The sequence below is a fragment of the Piliocolobus tephrosceles genome, chromosome 10, assembly GCF_002776525.5.
Source record: "Piliocolobus tephrosceles isolate RC106 chromosome 10, ASM277652v3, whole genome shotgun sequence".
Classification (NCBI taxonomy): Eukaryota; Metazoa; Chordata; class Mammalia; order Primates; family Cercopithecidae; genus Piliocolobus; species Piliocolobus tephrosceles.
Genome location: NC_045443.1, coordinates 117,793,172 through 117,815,302, shown reverse-complemented (window position 1 = coordinate 117,815,302; position 22,131 = coordinate 117,793,172). Strand labels below are relative to the sequence as shown.

The window sequence follows — 22,131 nt, the reverse complement described above, 5'->3', positions numbered from 1 at the left end:
GGGTGGCGGGCGGGCGGGGAGGTGCCGGCCCGCGCGGGGCGGGCGGGCGGGGCAGCCCGGCGGTCTGGGCCCCAGGGGTGCGCCGAGGGGTTCCGGGCCGCACCGAGGGGAGGTTGGGGCGGAGGGGCGGAGGTGCCGAGCGCGCCGGGTCCAGTCATCGCGCCTGCCCGTGCCTCACGTGTGACCTTGGTCAAGTCGCGCGATCGCTGGAGTTGGAGAGACCTGGGTTCGAGTCTCAGGACTACCACCTGCCGCGCGCTGACCTTGGGCAAGTTGCTTCGCAGTCCTGAGCCTCAGTTCTCTCATCTGAGAAGTGGGGACGTGCCTTGCTGGGTGGTGTGAGGATTCGATGGGATAAAGTAGGAAAAGTGCTTAGCGCCCTACTCGGTAAAGTAAGCTTTAAGTAAATGTTCACAATTGTCATTATCATCAGTATCCTTTGTAAGCGTCAGTTTCTTCCCGTCTAAAATGAGGACGTTCTCAGAACCTGCCTCATGGGATTGCCGTGAGTTTTAAATGAGGTAAGTTGGATAAAGGGCTTTGCACAGGGCCTGGCGCATTCCCGCTGAATTATTATATCTGTATGGTTCAGTTTCCTCATCTGCAAAATGGAATGATAGTTGGATCTGCCTTATGGAGTTGATGTGAGTATTAAGTGAGATTGTGCAGTGTGGCGCACAGCTCCTGGCACATAGTGAGTTGTCTCTGTTTGCTGTTACACTACTATATACAGAGGGGTCCTGGGGATGGAACAGCCAAAATTATAAAAATGCTTTGGCCACACACACACACACACACTCACACACTGCTCGAGGGCTCCTAGCCCTGATCACTGCTCTAACTCCAGTGCCTAGAACAGTGCCTGGCACCCAGTAAGTGCTTAAGACATAATTGCAGAATGAATGAATGAATATTAAGTGTGCTTCGAAAAGGTAGACTGGTTTCTGGGAAAATATGCAGGGTTTTAGAGCTGTTTGGAGTGTGGCAGGTGAGCAGGTTTATGGAGTGACCAAGAGGTCAGGGAGGCAGGCCCCAGAAGGTTTATGGGAGTGAAGCTGAGATGCTGGGGTTATACAATGTTCATGAAAGAGTCTTGGGAGCATGCTCAGTTTGTAGACCAGATCTGAGCTGAGTGTGGGGAGGATGTCTTGTGTTTGGAAGCAGAGGCCAGGCTCATGGTAGAGCCCATGGACTGTAAAGGAAAGGGGATCAAATCAAGTGAGCGGTGAGACTTGGGATGTAGGAGTGTTGGATAGCAATGTCAGCGCAGGGTCAGGGAAGTGGGTGGTTTTGGCCTCACTTGCAAAGCTGGATGGAGATGTGGTTGGTGGTTTGGATCAGGTGAAGGATGACTGAGGTTTCCGTGGTTGCTGGAGGAGGGGAGAGGTAAGGGGGAAAGTTGGGGGCTAACCAGGGAGATAGAAGATTAACTGAGGTTGGGGAAAGAGGTAGAAAGGTGGAGGACTGATTGGTTATGGTTTGAATGAAGGGAAACCAGGCAAACTGTGGAATGTTCTCTTGGAGATGGCCTTTGGCATTCTTCAGGGTCTTGAGGCTTCTTCCTTTACATGATTTCCTTGCAGCCCTGGCCTTGGGTTCTGAGGGACTGGCACTGGGGCCATTTCTGTCTTTTTGGAGTGAGAGTCAGCCCGCCATGGTCAGGAGCCTTTATCCCTCTGCAAGACGTCTTGGACCTCTGCGTTGATACCCAACTGTGAAAAGCCTAAACTCAGCAGGAAGATGCAGCTTTTTGGCTCTTCTCCTCTGTAAAGCCCAGGGGATGGGTCTGGCCCGCTTTCTCACAGTACTTTTTTTGTGATGAATGGATTTTTCTCTCCAAAGTCAGGTGTGGGAGAAGACTCATTGGGTCGAGACTGATGTGGTCTAGCTCCTAGGTCAGCCATGTAGGTGTAGGTTGTGCAGTGGAGACAGACACTGTGCTCTTTGATTTCTCCCGACATTGAGATACTCAAAGCTGGGAGATGGTAGCCATGGAAGTCCAGACTAAGCTTTGGCAGCTGAGCACAGAGACTGACATCACACACTCCTGAACTGGGCTCCTTCTGTGAATGCCTCCTTAAGATATATCGAACGATTTCACAGACGCTTATTCTCACCCGCGGCCTGTGTGGTTTGTCAAATAAGGAAACTAAGGCTGAAGGCCCGGCATGGTGGTTCACACCTGTAATCCCAGCACTGTGGGAGGCTGAGGCCGGTGGGTCACCTGAAGTCAGGAGTTTGAGACCGACTTGGGCAACATGATGAAACCTTGTCTCTACTAAAAATCCAAAAGTAGTGGGGCATGGTGGAATGCGCCTGTAATCCCAGCTACTTGGGAGACTGAGGCGGGAGAATCACTTGAACCTGGTAGGCGGAAGTTGCAGTGAACCAAGATCGCACCATTGTACTCCAGCCTGGGCGACAAAAATGAAACTCTCTCTTTAAAAAAAGGAAACTGAGGCTCAGAGGAGGTGACTTACTTGCCCCAAATCACGCAACTCAGCAGGGGCAACGCTGGGAGCTACTGCACCTCAGTGCTAATACATGTGCGAGCAGCGCGTTTCAGAATCACGCAACTCAGCAGGGGCAAAGCTGGGAGCTACTGCGCCTCAGTGCTAATACATGTGCGAGCAGCGCGTTTCAGGGCTGGCAAACAATAGGCCCTCCATGAATGCTGGTTTCTTTCTTCATAAATCTAGAGTTCTGCCCACTCTGCACATTGTGGGTGCTTCTGCAATGGATTCCCTCGACCTCTGCATCCCTTCGTTATGCTGGAGGTTCTGTATTTTCTTTTCTTTTCTTTTTTTTTTGAGACGGAGTCTCGCTTTGTCACCCAGGTTAGAGTACAGTGGTGCGATCTCATGGCCGGCTGCGCCTCCTGGGTTCACACTGTTCTCCTGCCTCAGCCTCCCAAGTAGCTGGGTCTACAGGCGCCCGCCACCACGCCCAGCTAATTTTTTGTATTTTTAGTAGAGACCAGGTTTCACTGTGTTAGCTGGGATGGTCTCGATCTCCTGACCTCGTGATCCACCCACCTCGGCCTCCCAAAGTGCTGGAATTACAGACGTGAGCCACCGCACCCAGCCAGTTCTGTATTGTCTATACTTTCCCTTACACTCTCTGACACTGGCTTTGATTTGTAACAGCATTTCGTCTGCATCCCTCAGGCCAGCCATCCTCATTATGGAATCCTGTAGTCCCAGCTACATGGGAGGCTGAGACAGGAAGATTGTTTTAACCCAGGAGTTCAAAGTTACAGGGAGTTAGGATCACACAGCTGCACTCCAGCCTGGGTGACAGAGTGAGACACTGTCTCAAAAAAAAAAAAAAAAGTCCAGGCACGGTGGTTCACACCTGTAATCCCAGCACTTTTTTTTTTTCTTTTTTTAAGTCGGAGTCTCGCTCTATCGCCCATGCTGGAGTGCAGTGGCCGGATCTCAGCTCACTACAAGCTCCGCCTCCCAGGTTCATGCCATTTTCCTGCCTCAGCCTCCCGAGTAGCTGGGACTACAGGCGCCCGCCCCCTCGCCCGGCTAGTTTTTTGTATTTTTTAGCAGAGACGAGGTTTCACCGGGTTAGCCAGGATGGTCTTGATCTCCTGACCTTGTGATCCCCTCGTCTCGGCCTCCCAAAGTGCTGGGATTACAGGCTTGAGCCACTGCGCCCGGCCTATCCCAGCACTTTGGGAGGCCAATGTGGAGGATCGCTTGAGGCCAGGAGTCTGAGACCAGCCTGGGCAACACAGGGAGGCCTTATCTCAACAAAAAATAGGAAAATTAGCAGGGCATGGTGGTGCACGCCTGTGGTCTCAGCTACTTGGGAGGCTGAGGTGGGAGGATCTCTTGAGTCTGGGAGGTTGAGACTGCAGTGAGCTGTGATCATGCTGCTGCACTTTAGCCTGAGCAACAGAGCAAGTCCCTGTTTCAAAAAAAATAAAGAACACTTCACTGAAAGGTCTAGGGCTCTTCAAGAGGTGGAACTGAAGCCTACAGGAGTGAGGGGCCAGAGCCCAGGCAGGAGCAGGGGGAAGGGAAGACGTGTGTGTGGCTTGCGTGGTGGGGACCAGACAGCAGCCAGGGGTAAAAGACTGGGCGCAGTGGCTCGCTTCTATAATCCCAGCACTTTGGGAGGCCGAGGCAGGCAGATTACTTGAGGTCAGGAGCTCGAGACCAGCTTGGCCAACGTGGTGAAACCCTGTCTCTACTAACAATACAAAAAATTAGCTGGGCGTGATGGCGGGCACGTGGAATCCCAGCTACTCAGGAGGCTGAGGCAGGAGAATCGCTTGAATCTGGGAGGTAGAGGCTGCAGCCAAGATCGCGCCACTGCACTCCAGCCTGGGCGACAGAGTGAGACTCCATCTCAAAAAAAAAGAAAAAAAGAAAAAGAATGACAGGCTGGACTGGTTGGGGTCACACTGATGTGGCCCTTGGGCAGCCTCGTGGTGGCTGTGGTGAAGGTTGACAGGTGCCCTCTGCCTCTGCCCTGACACTGGTGGTGTAGGGTAATGGCTGCAGCTTGTATTTCCGAGAAAGCCTCTTTCAGGAATATTTAGGAGGTAGCATTTCTTGGGATGGGTTTCTGTTCCTCTCAAAGGGAGAGCAGTGTCAGAGGTTGATGTCAGGTCCAAAGCAGCAGATAATGTGGTGATGGTTGTGGTCTTTCTGCAGCCTAGTGGCTTTTTTTTTTGAGATGGAGTCTGGCTCCGTTGCCCATACTGGAGTGCAGTGGCATGATCTCAGTTCACTGACACCTCCGCCTCCTGGGTTCAAGCAGTTCTCCTGCCTCAGCCTCCCGAGTAGCTGGGATTACAGGCGTGCGCCTCCACACCTGGCTAATTTTTGTATTTTTAGTAGTGATGGAGTTTCATCATATTAGTCAGGCTGGTCTGGAACTCCTGACCTTGTGATCTGCCTGCCTTGGCCTCCCAATTTTTTTTCTTTTTTTTTTTGAGACAGAGTCTCACTCTGACACCAGTCTGGAGTGCAGTGGTGCTGTCTCGGCTCACTGCAACCTCCGCCTCCTGGGTTCAAGCAATTCTCCTGCCTCAGCCTCCCGAGTAGCTGGGACTACAGGTGCATGCCACCACGCCCGACTAATTTTTGTATTTTTAGTAGAGATGGGGTGTTCACCATGTTGGCCAGGATGGTCTCCATCTCTTGACCTCGTGATCGGCCCATCTCGGCCTCCCAAAGTTCTGGGATTACAGGCGTGAGCCACTGCACCTGGCCAGCCTGGTGGCTTTTAACTGCCCTGCTGAGACACCTGGGGACAGTGTGTGGGGACCTGGAGAGGCCAAGCTGGAGGGGATACTGCTGTGTCATTGCAGAGAGAGCTGTTTTAGACATGGGATTTGGGTAAAGCTTGGATGAAGAAAAGGATTCTGCTGCCCTGCAGAAGTTTGGAAACCCCTGCTTAGGCGCCTGCTGTGTTGCAGTGGTAGCGCTAGATAGCAGAGCTATCAGTGTGGCGGGCGTTTGTTTAGGCAGAAATTCATTAAGCAGCGTTTGGTTGGTACCTACTAAGTGCTGGGCCTGGCTCACAGCACTGTGAATGCACAGGGCGGGTGAGGAGAGGGCTCTGTCCTAGAGAAACTCTCCGATTCAAGCTTTTAGCTGAGTAAGCTGGACCCAGAAGGCTCCAGGAGGAAGCAGAGGAGGCGGCGAGGCCAGTGGGGTGCTGGTGTTGGGCACAGTGCCGTGAAGGACCCAGCCAGGGACTCGGGCTCTCCTTGGGCTCAGCAGGAAGCCTCACGGCAGAGCAAGGAGGAAGTGGCCCTGAGCATGAGTGCTGCAGGCCCGGGGCTGAGCAGCATCTGCCTGCCCAGGAGGGCCTCACCCTGGCCTGTCTTTAGGAAAGTAAGACTCAGGCTTACTCAGTGAAACAAGTTCTTCTGGGCATCTCGGGGCAGCTCCCTCACCAGGAGAAGCTCCCAGAAAGGGATCTTTAGAGGATTTCCCAGAGAGGACGCTGGGGTTAGGCTTAGGGAAATATAGCTGCAACAGTGGTTTGCCACTTTGGTTACTTGGCAGAGTGGGGGTGGAGGCAGTGCCCTTCTTGAGAATCTATTAAAAGTTGTGGGGCCAAATGCAGTGGCTCAGGCCTGTTAGCCCAGCACTTTGGGAGGCGGAAGCGGGCAGATTGCTTGAGGCCAGGAGTTTGAGACCAGCCTGGGCAACGTAGTGAGAGGCCATCTCTACAAAAAATTTTTAAAAGCCAGGCGCGGTGGCTCAAGCCTGTAATCCTAGCACTTTGGGAGGCTGAGACGGGCGGATCACAAGGTCAGGAGATCGAGACCATCCTGGCGAACACGGTGAAACCCCGTCTCTACTAAAAATACAAAAAACTAGCCGGGCAAGGTGGCAGGTGCCTGTAGTCCCAGCTACTCGGGAGGCTGAGGCAGGAGAATGGCGTAAACCCGGGAGGCGGAGCTTGCAGTGAGCTGAGATCCGGCCACTGCACTCCAGCCTGGGCGACAAAGCAAGACTCCGTCTCAAAAAAAAAAAAAAATTTTTTTAAAAAAGTTTGCTGCATGTGGTGGTGCATGCCTGTAGTCCTAGGTACTTGGGGATTTCAAGGTTAGAGTGAATTATGATCACACAACTGCACTCCAGCCTGAGAGACAGAGTAAGACCCTGTCTCTCAAAAAAAAAAAAAATACTGTGGGCTTCTCCCACGAATAGACACCTCGGCTCAAATCTGCACTTGTGTCAGGGGGTTTCATAGCTGTCATGGCATTTTCATTAAAAACCTAACAGGAGTGAGATGTAGGAGCCCCCGCAGGTCATTTTTCCCCCTCCTGAACCAGACGCAAGGCTCGCAGCAGTGTGTACTGGGAGGAGTGTTACTACTCTGGAGGAGTCCGGCCTGGATGCGGATCTCAGCTTTCTGGCTGCTCACAGAGGCACTTAGGCCGGCCACTCTGGGCCTGGGCTTCCTCATCTCAAGAGATGTGGCCAGAATTATCACCAAAGAGGCATCCAAGGGCTCACCACACACACAGCCCGATGCCTGTGAATTCTTTGTGGTCAGTTAACCTGGCTGGCCTCAGGGGTATTGAAGATTGGGGACAGGATAGGAGGACACGGAACAGGTGCACTTGGCAGGCTGAAAGCACTGTGAGTTGAAGTCAAGGGGAGAGGTCCGGGCACCATGGCTCATGCCTGTAATCCCAGCACTTCAGGAGGCCCAGGCGAGAGGGTTGCTTGAGGCCAGAAGTTTGAGACCAACTTGGGCAACCTAGCAAGACCTCGTCTCTACAAAAGTTAAAAAAAAAATAAGCCTGGGCAACATAGCAAGACTCTGCCCCTACTAAAAATAAAAAAAATTAGCTGGGCATGGTGGTGTGCACATGTGGTCCCAGCTACTCGGGAGGCTGAGGCTGGAGGATCACTTGAGCCTAGGAGTTGGAGGCTGCAGGGAGACATGATTGCACCATCGCACTCCAGCCTGAGTGACTGAATGAAACCCCATTTCTTTACCAAAAAAAGTGGGGGAGGCCTGATACTGTTTGTGCTCTAAGTAGCCAGGAGCTGCTGTGGCTGATACATGGTCTGAGCACATGTGGGCTGCTGCGCTGATGGATATAAGGCAGACCCTCCACTCCACCAGCCCACCCGGTGGGGACATCAGCCAGAAAGATGGTGGCCATTCAGTTCTAGCTATGTGGGCCTTGGTTTCTTCACCTGCAAGCTAGCCCTGATGATCTCAAGGGTGCTTTCATGCTCCACAGCTCTGCATTTTGGGCGGCTCCCTTACCGATGTGCGGTAACATGCTGCGCACTTTTCTAGGGACTGTGTTGTAGACGGACTTGGGGGCTGTTTCGTGTGGTTGACCTTCATTCTGCTTTGTCGTCTGGCATCTCCCTTTGGGCCAGCCCTCAGCCCAGGACCTGGGCACCAGTCCCTTTCTCATCTCTCCCTCAGGGGATTTGGGAACAGCTTGTCTTACACAAGGACGGAGGAAAAGGTCAGGGATCCAGTGGAAGATGTTCTTGGTGTGTGGCCGCTCAGGGAGGTGGAAAGAGCATTCAGAAGTGAGCTGGGTCCCACTAAGCTTCTTAAGAATTGGTACTGAGGTCTCTACTAAAAAATACAAAAAACTAGCCGGGCGAGGTGGCCGGCGCCTGTAGTCCCAGCTACTTGGGAGGCTGAGGCAGGAGAATGACCTATACCCGGGAGGCGGAGCTTGTAGTGAGCTGAGATCCGGCCATTGCACTCCAGCCTGGGCGACAGAGCGAGACTCCGTCTCAAAAAAAAAAGAAAAAGAATTGGTACTGAGGCATCCTCTCCCGGAAGAAGGGCCGGGGCTGGAGGGAGGGGACCTACCTGCCCCCCTCATCACACACAGTGCTTTCTCTCTTGCAGGTGTGGGCAAGAGTAGTTTACTGTTGCGTTTTGCAGACAACACTTTCTCAGGTGAGTCCTCCCCTGCAGTGCTGCTGGGGTGTCATTTTTGTTTGTTTGTTGACATCCCCTCCCTGGCACTGGAACACAGTTGCCTCTGCCTAATGTTGGGAACTGTCTCATTCTGGTTGCCAGAGGAGGGAAGAAGATGGAGGGGGACTTAGGACCTTGTGGCACTTCTGTCAGAAGCCTCTGTGGTCTGTCCAATGCACCTGCTCACCAAAACCCTTTGGCTGGGCCATGATTTTCCCACCCAGGGTCCAAACAGGAAGATTCCCATAACAGCATCTATGGTGCCACCCAGGATACAGTCCCTGTTCCTGCCCCCTGTGCCTCCCTGGCAGCCTGTGGTCAGCGTGTGTCTTTCCGATTTCTGTCTGCGCTCCACATGTAGCCTTTGTGGCTCATTTGAGTGTGGTGGGGCTTTCTGTGCTTCGATGCACCACATGGTGCACTGACGCTGCTCTTACTTCGTGCCTGGCTTCTGGTTGTGTTTTCAGCGATGGTTAGCTACTTGGGATATAGGCGATACTTATTCTTTTTTTTGTCTGCTTTTCGGGTTTTGAGATGGAGTCACGCTCTGTCACCCAGGCTGGAGCGCAGTGGTGCGATTTCAGCCCACTGCAACCTCCACCTCCTGGGTTCAAACAATTCTCCTGTCTCAGCCTCCCGAATAGTTGGGACTACAGGTGCCCGCCACCACACCTGGCTAATTTTTGTATTTTTAATAGAGATGGGATTTCACCATGTTGGTCACGCTGGTCTCGAATGCCTGACCTCAGGTGATCCACCCACCTCGGCCTCCCAAAGTGCTGGGATTACAGGCGTGAGCCACTGCGCCCGGCTGATACTTATTGTGCACTTCTGTAGAAGTGGGGTTACTGGCTTACAGGGTGTATGCACGGAGAATTTTCACAGGAAGTCATTTAATCCACAGTCCCACCGAAGGGTGGAAAGTGCCCCTTGTCAACCCTGATCAATGCTGGATCTTAGTAGCTGTCTTCATTCTTGCTGAGCTGATAGGCAAAAAGGGCTAACTTGTTTATATTTGTATTTCCCTAATCACTGGTAAGATTGAACACATTTTTGTTTGTGAAATACATCAGGTTCAGCTGGGCGCGGTGGCTCACACCTGTAATCCCAGCCCTTTGGGAGGCCGAGGCGGGTGGATCATGAGGTCAGGAGTTCGAGACCAGCCTGACCAACATGGTGAAACCCCATCTCTACTAAAAATACAAAAATTAGCTGGGTGTGTTGGTACACGCCTGTAATCATAGCGACTCGGGAGGCTGAGGCAGGAGAGTTGCTTGAACCTGGGAGGGGGAGGTTGCAGTGAGCTGAGATTGTGCCACTGCACTCCAACCTCCAACCTGAGCGACAGAGCAAGACTCCATCTCAAAAAACAAACAAAAAAATCAGGTTAATTACAGATGAACTTTTGGGTGGAGTTGGCATCTCTGATTATCTTGTGGAGAATTCCCTCTGACATGGCTGGGCTGCCTTTAGAAAGTGATTCCATTGGCCGGGCGCGGTGGCTCACGCCTATAATCCCAGCACTTTGGGAGCCTGAGCCGGGTGGATCACGAGGTCAGGAGATTGAGACCATCCTGGCCAATATGGTGAAACTCTGTCTTTACTAAAAATAAAAATAAAAAAATTAGCCGGGCGTGGTGGTGCGTGCCTGTAGTCCCAGCTGCTCGGGAGGCTGAGGCAGGAGAATCTCTTGAACCAGGGAGGCAGAGCTTGCAGTGAGCCGAGATCGTGCCACTGCACTGCAGCCTGGTGACAGAGCCAGACTCCGTATAAAAAAAAAAGAAAAAAAAAAAAAAAAAGTGATTCCATAGCTGATGTCTGTCTTGGTGGAGAAATGGGTTTTGCCCCCTTTGTTTCCTTGATACTGGCCCTGCAGTCTCACTGTTGGTGTGGTGTTGGAAGCAGATGGCTTCTCTGTGTGACCTTGAGCCAGTTCATGTGTAAAGTAGAAATCACAATGGGCCTTTCCCCATGGGGTTGTTATAGGATTACCTGAGATAGTGCAGGTTGCAGTGCCTTGGACTAAGTGTTCAATAAATACCAGCTATTTGTTGCGACTGGCTGTTAACCTTCTGTTCAAGAATGATAGCCAATTAACAGCCTCTAATTGTGTTGAAAAATGTTCATTTTCCTCTGTAATGGCCCCCTCCCTCCCCATCCCAATCAGTGTTCAATGCTTGGACGACTCATTGTTGCAATCTCTTCCCACCTTTCCATTTCTACTACCAGCATCTCAGTTTACTGTTGGTTCTACCTGGAAGCATTACGGCAACCCCGACCCACCCTGAACAGCTCGTGTGTGTCTGGCAGGGTCTTTTCTCTGTTTAAAAACTTCAGTGGCCCCTCTTACCTGCACAGCGTTTACAGTAAAATTTCTTCACTTGGACACTGTTGACTCTTTGGGCACTGTGATTTCTTTTTTTTTGAGACGGAGTCTGGCTCTGTTGCCCAGGCTAGAGTACAGTGGCGTGATCTCAGCTCACTGCAAGCTCCGCCTCCCAGGTTCACGCCATTCTCCTGCCTCAGCCTCCTGAGTAGCTGGGACTACAGGCGCCTGCCACCTCGCCCGGCTAGTTTTTTGTATTTTTAGTAGAGACGGGGTTTCACCGTGTTAGCCAGGATGGTCTCGATCTCCTGACCTCGTGATCCGCCTGTCTCAGCCTCCCAAAGTGCTCGGATTACAGGCGTGAGCCACCGCACCCAGCCTGGGCCCTGTGATTTTTCTTGTGGGGCTCTCCTGCGTGTTGAAGGATATTGAGCAGCATCCTTGGCCTCCACCCACTAAATGCCAGCAACACTTCCCCTCCTCCTGCTATGACAACTAACAATGCCTCCAGACATTGCTGAGTGTCCTTTGGAGGGACAGTCATTCCGGCTGAGAACCACTGAGGACCACTGTGCTCGTAGTCTGTTTTCAGTTCACCTTTCTGGCTTCCTCCTACCCCCTGGTCATTCTTTTGTTCTTTGGCTTGCTGGTTCGTTAGCCACCAGCTGTTTCTGGAGAGCCTAACTGTGCTAGGCGGTGGGCCGCACTCCTTGGCGTTCCCCTGGCTGGAAGAGCCCGGGTGCCAGCTGGTTTTCTGAATGTGTTCTGGTTGCATGTTGTCCTCAGCTATTTGCTTTTGAGTGGGATGTGGTTCCCCCACCTAATGTCGGCCTTTGAAGTCTTACCTGTTCCTTTAAGCTAGGCCCAGATGTGACGTCCTCCCTGAAGGCAGCCTTGTTCCCCACCCCACCTTGGAATTTGACCTTTCCTACGCCCTTGCCACATTTCACATAATTGTGTGTGTGTGTGTGTGTGTGTCTCCTGCACTGTTACAGTGTAAGCCCCAAATGGAGTGATAAGCTGTGCTCTTCCTAGTGTCAGGCTTTGGAAGACTGGAATGGACAATTACACCAGCTAGAAATTCTCCTCAAATCCATCTTTCAGACCAGGCGCAGTGGCTTGTGCCTGTAATCCCAGCACTTTGAGAGGCTGAGACAGGTGGATCACTTGAGGTCAGGAGTTCGAGACCAGCCTGGGCAACATGGTGAAACCCCACTTCTACTAAAAATACAAAAATTAGCTGGACGTGGTGGTGTGTGCCTGTAACCCCAGCTACTCGGGAGGCTGAGGTGGGAGGATCATCAGACCCTGGGGAGGGCTAAGGGTGCAATCCCACTTCACTCCAGCCTGAGTGACAGAATGAGATGTTGTCCCCACCCCCCAAAAAAACCATGTTTCCGACAGATGCTGCAAGAGAGCCATTTAAAATGCAGGAGCTCATGCCCCTGATCAAAACCGTTTGGTGCCTCCCCAGCACACATGAGAGAAAGTCCATGTTCTTGGAAGTGCCACACCGGTCCAAGATCTGGCCTCGCCACGTTCTGCCTGCCTTGGGCCGTGGGCTTGTGCTCATGTGACCACCCCCCACCCACGGCTGTTTTTGCTACTATCTCCCCTGCCTAGAGCAGTGGTTTTCGGACTGCAGCTCATGACCTATTTGTGTGTTCTGACGTGAATTTTGAGGGCCTTAAAATTTTTTTGAAACGTGAATTTTGAGGGCCTTAAAATTTTTTTGAATTGAAAAGAAAAACCCAGAGTGCCCGTAGTTCTACCATTCTCAGACACAGCTGGTGTGTCCCCACCTAGCCACTCTAAAGGAGCCTGTCCCACTCCCACCAGTCCCATCCCATGTTATTTCCTATGTGTCACTATTCACTCTTGGAAATTGTCCCTTTTGTTTGTTTCCTTGCATCCTGTCTCCCTCCTTCACTTGTGTGTGGAGGGACCTTGTGAACAAGGATGTTCAGGGCTGTGTCCCTGGGACCTAGAATGTGCCAGGCACATGTAATGAGTCGGGAGAGTGGGGGAGCCTGGGGGTGTGTTGTGTGCAGTGTGGGGCTCTGGGCCTGGGAGGATACCTCGTCGGGCCTGGTTAACTGCCCTGTGTGTGCAGGCAGCTACATCACCACGATCGGAGTGGATTTCAAGATCCGGACCGTGGAGATCAATGGGGAGAAGGTGAAGCTGCAGATCTGGGACACAGCGGGGCAGGAGCGCTTCCGCACCATCACCTCCACGTGAGTCCACCCGCCCAGTCCCACCCAACCCGCGCCACTGACATGTGCCCGCCCCCTCCCACCCAACACATATCACTGACCTGTGCCCGCCCACTCCCACCCAACCCAGATCACTGACCTGTGGACACGATTGAGTGACTGGTGCCTGCATGGTGGAAATGTCACTGAGGGTCCCTGAGGCTGTCGGGAAGTGAGCCTGTTGTTGGCTGTAGTAGATGGCGTTGGGTTGCGCCCTTCCCGGTCCTGAAGGTGTGGGGAATGCTGTAGGGGGAGTCGCTGAGCACCCTGGCTGGAGTCTGGCCGGATGGCCGGACAATGGCCATGTTCTGTCTCCTTGGAGAGTCAGCTGACCCTCCGGCCCACTGCGCCGTCACCTTACAGCAGAATAGCGTTTGCCTCGCTAGGGGGTTGCAAAGTGCCCTGCCTGCCCGGGACTTAGTCACTGACAGTTCCTCTTGGTAGGTGTCAGTTATGGCAGCTGGAGTTGGCCTGTGCAGGCTCCCGTCACCCACCCTGATGCCTTGGAGGTGATGCTGTCCAGGGAGGAACACTGGTGCATGTCAGCAGGCCCTTCCCTCCCCTTAAAGCTGTTCCTGGGAAATCCAGCCACCCACCAGTTGCCCGCCGTTGTGGCTAAGCTACAGGCCAGGGGGAAGCTGGGCTCCAGCGCAGATGGGCAGTGTCCTTCGGAGCAGCTCCTGGTTATTGGGTTGTTAATCGAGCAGGTTTTGGGAAAGAGCGGGGTCTGAAAGGACCGATTTGGAGCCGTTGGACTGTGTGTCCTTAGGCAAGTTGCCGAAGCTCCCTGCGCTCGTGTCCTGGAGGGACTGCGTCTGGGATTGGCTTCCATGTGGAGGTGCCGGGTGCCCCGCCGCAGCCGTCAGCTGTGCGGCCGGGTTTTGGTGCCTGGCAGCTCCGTGTGCTCGGTGCTGCTGTCATCCCATTTGACAGAGGGTGCCCTGGAGGGGTCCCTCCCAGCGGCCGAGCCTGTGCTGCCCACAGTAGCCTGTGAAGAGTGAGGGCGGCTGTCCGGCTCCACAGACACCTCCTCGGCTCTCTCGAGCAGCTCCTCTGGAAGTGACCTCAGGAAGGCGAATGAGGAAGTCCCGGCCAGCGGTCCCCTCCCTCCCCACAGCATGAAAGCTGGGTACTCCCCAGGCTGGCTGCCCACCCTGTACCCCTCGGCATCTCCCGAGGGTGGGAAGTGTGGGGTGCAGCGCCCCCATGGGTGGCTGGGAGTGTGGGGGAGAGCAGGGCTGCTGGAGGAGGGACAGGTGCACTGGGCGAGCAGCTCCTGGGGCTGGAGTCGAGGCGGAGGGCTTGTCACTGGGGTTACCCTATGCTGAGTGCATTTGTGCTGCGGCCCGTGATGCCCTGAATCCCTGGGAGCTCCCAGTCCTGGGGTCGCCGGGGTGTGGTGCCGTGTGTTGACTATTGATGAGTCCCGTGAGCGAGGGCTCTGTGGCCTGCATGTCTTGGCAGCTGCCAGTGAGAACCTGCGGAGGACGCTGGGGCAGGGCTGGCATCAGTGCTTTGGGCAGCGCAGACCCAGGGGAGACAAGCCCTCATGCTCTGGCCAGGGCTGGTCTGGGTGCCGACCTCTCGCATCCTTGCTCTGGGTTGGGCCTGTCGCTAGGATTTCAGCTGCTTCATTTCGGTTAATCCCGGTAGAGAGACCTGTGACTATCTCCATTTTATGGACAGGAAAACAGGCCCAGGGAGGAAGAAGCCTCCTAACTCAGGGGGCGGGGGTTGGGGGCACTCAGGGTTGGCCCTGAGGCTGCCGAGGCTCTGCACCAGCTGGGCAGGTGGTGCCCCTGCTTTCCCGCCCCATCCTGTGCCTTCAAACCAGGTGGAGGTCAGGGCAGCAGAGGTTTGGAGGCCCGTGGCCATGAGCAATGAACCCCTGGGCAGGGCAGGGGGGCCTGGGGGGTCCGAGGCTCTTTCAGCAGGAGGAGCCACAGCCCCTCCCTGCCGCTACGCAGTCAGCTGCTTTCCAGGCTGGGCAGGGCGCGAAGAGGGTGAACTGGTTCCTCCATCTGTGGGGAGGCGGGGAGGAGTCACTCGGCTTCTTGGGAGCAACATGGGTTTTTCCCAGGGGTCTTGGGAAGGGGCAGTCTGTGGGCAGCTGCTGGGCCCAGATGAAATCCCGCCTGTGTGGGGAGCAGAGAGGTGGCTCCATCTTGGAGTCCCGCTCTGGCCCTCATGAGGCAGGAGGCCCAGCAGGGCGCACTGAGGGGCCCGTGGAAGTCTCGACGCCCGTGGAAGTCTCGACGCCCTTTAATGGTCACTGGCAAAGAAGGAAGGAGTTTTGGGGAGATGAGGAGTTTTCAGGAATGGGGCAGTCAGGATGCAGTAGCGTGACTTTTTCCAATGCAGGGCATTCAAAGAGAAACCGAAACCGCATCCTGTTAGCCTGGCGAGAAAGAGCCCTGTGGTCACCCCTTCTTGAGTTCTTGCTCTCAGAAGCTGAGGTTTGCCGGCCCTGAGACGTGCGGGTGGGGTGGAGGTGAGGGGAGAAGTGACAAGGAAGGCAAGGCCCTGGCATTGGGCCTGGGAGTCAGCCCTGAGCGCCAGGACTTCCAGCTGGCCGCCGCACTCAGCCTTCCGTCCTCGCTGGTCACATGGCCAACCTGAGGTCTGCTGGATCAGGTGGCTGCAGAGATTAATAAGGTCATGGATCCCAAGCCCCCAGCTCTGTGCCTGGCCTAGAGCAGAGTCCCCATGAGTGAAGGCGATTCCTGGTGGCCATGGGAAGCCTCGGTACTCTGGTTCCTCCTAGCCAGAGCTCTGAGCCCCTGACTTCATCCCCAGACAAATTCTCTGCTTTTACCTAAAGCCCCTGTCCTGGGCCCCAGATGAGGTGGAGGCGCCCAGGGAGCCGCGGGGACCCTGTGCCGGGGCCATGGTTGTAGGCGTTTCTTGGCATCTCTGATCATCTTCAGCAAAGGAGTCTGCAGAGCCATCCACTCCTTGGACTTCCTCTGCTGGCAGGGGACAGTCGCCTGTTCCTGTGGCTCCGGCGCGCCCTTGCTCTGGAAGGCGTCTGACACACTTGTGCCGTGTGCAGACCCGGCGCTCTCAGCAGCAGCTACCCAGGCCAGAGCTAGTTCTTGGGCTCAGTGCCAAGACAGCTACCCCAAAGCCAAGGAGCGATGCTGCCCTGGAAGCAAAACTGTGGGCACAATGAAGCTCTGGGAAGAGATCCCAGCGGTCGTGTTGAGGGTGGAGCAAGGATGGGGCAGGGGCAGGGGCAGGGGCAGGTTGGGCTTTGCCCCAGGCCTGGGCAGGAGCTCCTCCAGCTCCACAGCCTCAGGGAAGATGCTCAGGGCTGCCCCCAAGCTGCCTCTGGGTTTCCTTCCACCACCTCTGTCTGGGACCACAGATTGTCCTTGAAGGCATATTGATGATGCTGAAGAACTGATACCGACTGTTTACTGCTCCCTGCCCTTGGAGGAATGCTTAGCTCCTTTCTCCCTCGTGACCGCCCCAGCTAAGGACCAGCCACCTGCGTGCCATCCTTGGTGAAGCTGCGAGGTGTGGCAGGGTGAATGCAGGCGCCCTCTAGCCTTTCAGAGATGGAGCCAGGGGTGGGCTTTTGTCCTTGGATCAGGCCTCAGATGTGAAGCATTGGCGGGAGAGCTGATGGGCAGGTGGACAGGAACGGAGCCGCAGCCACCAGCCTGGCCACCTCATTCTTGCTCAGCCTGTACTGACTTGGGCTGTTCCTGAACTGGGTTTTGGGCTGTCCCCATGAACCTCTTGGGGGTGGAGGTAATTAGGGCTGGGGCAGGTGGCAGCCAGAAGGCCTGGAGGAAGCAGCCTGTCCACTCATGGTTTGTCTGTGTGGTGTCCTGAGGAGCCCTGGGGTGGAGGTCCCTGTGGCTTTGGGGAGAGGGGACAGAGGGACAGCTCTGGCTGATTGCACAGTGCGGGGCGGGGCTGCTGCCTGGCCTCTGGCTCTGTGACAGCTCTCGGGGAAGTGGAGAGGCGGAGGCTGTGGTCCCCTCTTCCCCGGGGATTGATGTCCTCCTGCGCCATTGGGATGAATGGGGCCTTGGGGTCTGGAGAGGAGAATTGGGCGTCCCCTTCCTTCTGGTCCTCCTGGCTGACCCTGGGCTCTGCATGTTTGGGTGATGGCTTTGCTGGACACCTCTCCCCAGCCATCCCTGGATGCTTGTGTGGCTTCCACGCTTTTCCTGCCACCTGCACAGATAAGCCAAGGGTAGCAGGAAGGGAGGGGCCTACCTGCCCCACGGGAGGGACACAGACTCTGCCAGGGCGTCATGGTGATGTGGCTTCTTGGAAAGGCGTTCCTCTAAAACAGGTTTGAGGAGAAAAGATTTTTTTTGAATGTTCAAAGACAGTGATAACATGATGTCAAATACAAAAACTGCCTGAGTTCCCAAAATAAAGCAAGAACTTCAAAGATGTTTCAAGCCCGTAGCAGACTCTCAACAGCACGAGGGGACGCCTCAGACCTGCTCTGCTGCCCAGGGGCTGGTCCCCCCGCCCTCCTGGTGCTCCAGGGAGGCAGGGGGAGCCAGTGCTGCCGCAGTGGCCTCTCCTGCTGGCCTGGCGTGGCTCGGGCGTCTGCCGAGGCCGAGTGAGAGACAGTCCAGGCTCTAGGGCCACCCTCACCTTTTCCGGTCACTGTCCTAACGGGGGTAGGCGGGTTCTGGCAAGGGGGCGACTCCTGCCGGGGTTGACATGCTGCTGCACACTCTGGCCCTGCAGGTATTACCGGGGGACCCACGGGGTCATTGTGGTTTACGACGTCACCAGTGCCGAGTCATTCGTCAACGTCAAGCGGTGGCTTCACGAAATCAACCAGAACTGTGATGACGTGTGCCGAATATTAGGTGAGGCTGCACCCAGGGCCGGGGTGAGGGTGGGGTGGGGGAGAGGGGCAGCCGGCTCCGCCCCTCAGGGCTGCACTGACTCTGCCTTGCTTTGAAGTGGGTAATAAGAATGACGACCCTGAGCGGAAGGTGGTGGAGACAGAAGATGCCTACAAATTTGCCGGGCAGATGGGCATCCAGTTGTTTGAGACCAGCGCCAAGGAGAATGTCAACGTGGAAGAGGTGAGGCCCTGGGCCACTGGCTCTGCCACACCCCTGTGGCCATCTTCTCCCTGCTGCTGACCTGCTTGAGGCATCTCAATGACCGACAGAAAATGTCATAGAAACTGCCATTTATTGAGTGCCTACTGTGTGCCAGGCCCTTTAACGATCTTAGCTGATAGCACAACAGTCCTCTGAGGTAGGTACAATTATTCCCACATTTCAAATAGGGAAACTGAGGCTCCACGTGTTGAAGTCACTCAAGGACCACCACCCAGCTAGTCAGAGACTGAGTGAACCTCTGTCCCACAGCAGAGGCAAGCACAGCCTCCACTCCAGTCCTCTGCCCCGTCGGCCACCGTGTGGTGTGTGGAGCCCAGAGGCCTGTGGGAAGTTGAGGATCCCACTGCTTCAGGGCAAATGGGCCACACAGTGGCAGGGAGCACAGGCTCCTCTGTAAGTCAGGCTGCTGTCCTGATGCTGGCCTATCCCCCCGGCCCTGTGGGCAAGGCTGGTATGACCTTGGGCGGTGACTTCACTCTCATGCCATGAGGTGGCATGGAACGGGCAGACCGCGGGTCACCTATGTCCATGAACAGCAGGGGCACTTTCATCTGTCATGTCATAAGACTCCAGCTGGGCCAGGTGTGGTGGCGCACGCCTGTAGTCCCAGCACTTTGGGAGGCCTAGGTGGGTGGATCACGAGGTCAGGAGATCGAGACCATTCTGGCTAACACAGTGAAACCCCGTGTCTACTAAAAATACAAAAAAATTAGCCAGGCGCCTGTGGTCCCAGCTACTCGGGAGGCTGAGGCAGGAGAATGGTGTGAACCCGGGAGGCGGAGCTTGCAGTGAGCCGAGATTGCGCCACTGCACTCCAGCCTGGGCGACAGAGCGAGACTCCGTCTCAAAAAAAAGAAAAAAAAAAGATTCCAGCTGAAGGAAAGGGGTTGGTCTCTCTATATAAAAGAAGGACTGGAAAACCCCTGTGAGTTTGACTTTCCCAAGTCCACGCAGTTCATGGGCCTCTGATGGTGTTCCTTTTTTCAGACGTATTTATTTGTTGAGTCAGTGTCCTAACTGCCATCCAGGTTGGTGTTCACAGCCCACTGTAGTCTTGATCTCTGGGCTCAAGTGATCTTCCACCTCAGCCTCTCAAGCAGCTGGGACTACAGTGTGCACCACCACTCCTGGCTAAGTTTTGTATTTTTTTGTAGAGGTGGGGTTTTAGCAATGCTGTTCCTTTTTGACCTTTAAATAAAATAATTCACCACCTCCTTCTGGAATAGGCTTTGGAGACATACATGCCAAAAATTCCAGGTAGAAAGACCCAGGTAGAAACAGCTGGGCCCCGGAAGGCGGGGAGGCGGCCGTGCAGGCCAGCAGGGGCCTCCTGGCCAGGTCTGAGGCTGGCCCTTCCTCCTTCCTCTCCACAGATGTTCAACTGCATCACGGAGCTGGTCCTCCGAGCAAAGAAAGACAACCTGGCAAAACAGCAGCAGCAACAACAGAACGATGTGGTGAAGCTCACGAAGAATAGTAAACGAAAGAAACGCTGCTGCTAATGGCGCCCAGTCCACTGCAGAGACTGCACTGCGGTCCCTCCCCCAGCCCGAGGCCCATGGAGGTTCCTCGGGGGACAGTCTCAGTTTCGTGCCGTTATTTAAAGAATTCTCTCCATGTTTTTGTATCGGGAGGTGCCATTGGCACTTCCTCCCCCGCCCTCCTCGAGTGCCAAGAAGGTGTTGGACCAGCCCGCCCTTCCCTATTGGTGCCCTCTTCTCCCCGGCCAAGGCGCCTGGACCTGGCGAGGACGCTGCCTGCCGAGCGGACTGATTCGCAGAGTCTGTACATAGTGTATATTGCTCTATCCGGCCGCACACCACGTCCTGCTCTGGCTTTTGCCTCCTTGGTGCCAGCCTGCTGCAACGGACTCTTCCCCGCGCCCCTCCCCAGCCCATCTTACTGCAAGCAGCGTCCTGTGGAGACGATGTCACGTTCTAGCTGCGTCTTCGGCCAGCCTGTGCCAGTGGAGTGGGCTCCACGTTGCTCATTCTCTCCGACAGGCTGTCAGCTTCTGTCCCCGGCACGCAGGGTCTTGCCCCTTCTCCGGGGCCTGCACCAGCTCCCTTCCCTCCCTGTTCTGTCCCCACAGCCATTCTGGGAGCTGGGGAACCCGGTCTTGAGGCAGGCCCTGCAGTTCCACAGAGTTGGCCAGTCTTGCCCTTTGGCCAGCAGATTTCTTGTCCTGCCTTCTAGATGCCTCTGAGCTCCAAACCCAGGGGAGCCATGGCTTCTCATTTCTGTCAACAGTTTTCAGTTCCAACAGAAAGGTTGGGGTAGGTTCGTGCAGAGATGGGGCTGGCAGGGGGGCTATGGGAGCATTATTTTAACAGATCAAGAAAATGAAGCCAAATCAAGTGAATTAAATTCCTCACAATTACTTTCTTTCCCTGAGGTTTGATTGGCACAGCAGCAAAAGTTGAGGCCACCCCACTTTGTGTCCACTGTTTTTAGAAAAAAATGAATGGCTTCCTGCCATTGTGGGGCTGGGCTCTTTGGCTTTTCTTGGTGGGAACGGAGAAGGGGCCTCCCACCCTTGTCAGAGTTGCCTCCCACTGGAGGTCAGGAGTCTATGCTGCAGCCTCAGGCACCTGTGGGGAGTGCATGCCTGGGGCCTCTGGGCTGGGACCGTGGACAGGCCTTGGTCACTGTCCTAACCTTTGTCAGGACAAAGGTAGCAAGAGGATTTCCTGGTGGGTGGGAAGGAATGGCTGGGGCGGCCAGTTTTGACACGCCCCAGTACCCTGGAGAAAAACCAGGGTCGATCATCTGCGTTTGATGACTGCTCCCCTGCCCCCAGCCCGGACACCTCATTCCCCTCCCCCTACAGGGATCAAGTGACCTGGGAAGAACTGAGTTCAACACCAGGATGTGTTTCTTTAGATTTCCTTTCCTAGGCGATTTCCAGGGAGAGCCCTGATTGGACAATCACATCACAGATCACACTGCAGTTTCCGTGTTAGCACTGTGGATGGATTTTTAATCAATAAAAACGGGGTTTCTTCTCACCCGTCTCTCCACTTGCCCAAACTGCCAAAGGCCGGTGGTTCTGGGACAGGCCTTCACTTTGGAGCCACAGGATGGGGTGGGGGAGCTCCGTGGGCCTGGGAAGGAAGGTGCTGTGGAGGGGGCTGCAGGGCTGACCAGCAGGCAGCCTCATCTGGTCGGTGGGGGCGGCAGGAGCAGGAGCAGGGTCTCTGTCCTTGGGACTGTCCTGCTTGGCCATGGGCCCTGTGAGGATGCACGGTGCTTGGGGCTCCTGTGCCGCTGGGTGGGGGGGCATGCTGGCCTCTGAGCGATCAGGTGAGGCCAGCAAGGGTGTGCTTGCAAATTCAAGCAATAAGAAGGGGGGGGGGGGTCCCTGGGAGCTTCCAGCCCAGGCTAGAAGCCCCCATGGCTTCTGGCAGCTGGACATCAGCCCCAGGTGTTGGGGTGATTTTGGTCATGACAGTGTGCCTGTCCCACTGTTACACGCATGAATGGGGGTTATGGGGGGGGGGGTGGGGACTCAGGGCTGGACCGATGTCCTAGTGGACCTGATGTGAAATTCCTGTCAAACAAACACCACTTTTAAATGGTTTGCTAGGAGTATTTCTGTATTGAAAGTTTCTAATGATGCTTTTTAAAAAAATACTAAAAATAAAGGTTCAAGCTGCCAAATTTTCTTCCAGGATCTGTTTGCTCTCCCTCCCGCGATGTGCTGAGTGGGCGTGGCTTCTTCCCACTCACTGTGTCCAGCTCTTCCCTGTTCTTGGCCTAAGCCTTGCACAGGAGCCTGTCGAGGCCCTGGGACACTTCCAGAAGCCAGGTCCATTTTCTCCAGGAACAGGTGGTCCAGGGTTGAGTTTCCCCCTAGTTGGACTGGGAGCACATGTGGTAAGATGCCAGGGAAGCTCCATGTTTCTCCTCCACATGCCCGGAAGGATGCAGTGGAAGCCTCCGCCCGGAGTGGTTTCTTTCTGGCTTGAAGTTTCTGCAAAGCTTTAGGGCCCTGCTGACCTGG

The 22,131-nt window shown here is 55.0% G+C and overlaps 1 protein-coding gene across 1 annotated transcript; it reads left to right on the top strand.

Moving 5' to 3' along the window:
* The first annotated feature begins 1,348 nt into the window (after positions 1-1,348).
* RAB35 (RAB35, member RAS oncogene family) lies at positions 1,349-21,788 on the top strand. The gene is made up of 9 exons (XM_031936339.1): positions 1,349-1,386; positions 5,696-5,858; positions 7,733-7,767; positions 7,927-8,070; positions 8,351-8,418; positions 12,879-13,002; positions 17,740-17,864; positions 17,962-18,086; positions 19,502-21,788. The coding sequence occupies exons 1-9, from the start codon at positions 1,349-1,351 to the stop codon at positions 19,628-19,630; spliced, it is 951 nt and encodes a 316-aa protein (XP_031792199.1). The 3' UTR covers positions 19,631-21,788.
* Positions 21,789-22,131: the final 343 nt, after the last annotated feature.

Coding starts and splice junctions, on each gene's coding strand:
- RAB35 (XM_031936339.1), top strand. CDS start 1,349: ATGACTGAGGTTTCCGTGGTTGCTGGAGGAGGGGAGAG. Junction 8,071..8,350: donor ACTAAGCTTCTTAAGAATTG/GTACTGAGGTCT, acceptor CATCACACACAG/TGCTTTCTCTCTTGCAGGTG. Junction 18,087..19,501: donor AGAATGTCAACGTGGAAGAG/GTGAGGCCCTGG, acceptor TCCTCTCCACAG/ATGTTCAACTGCATCACGGA.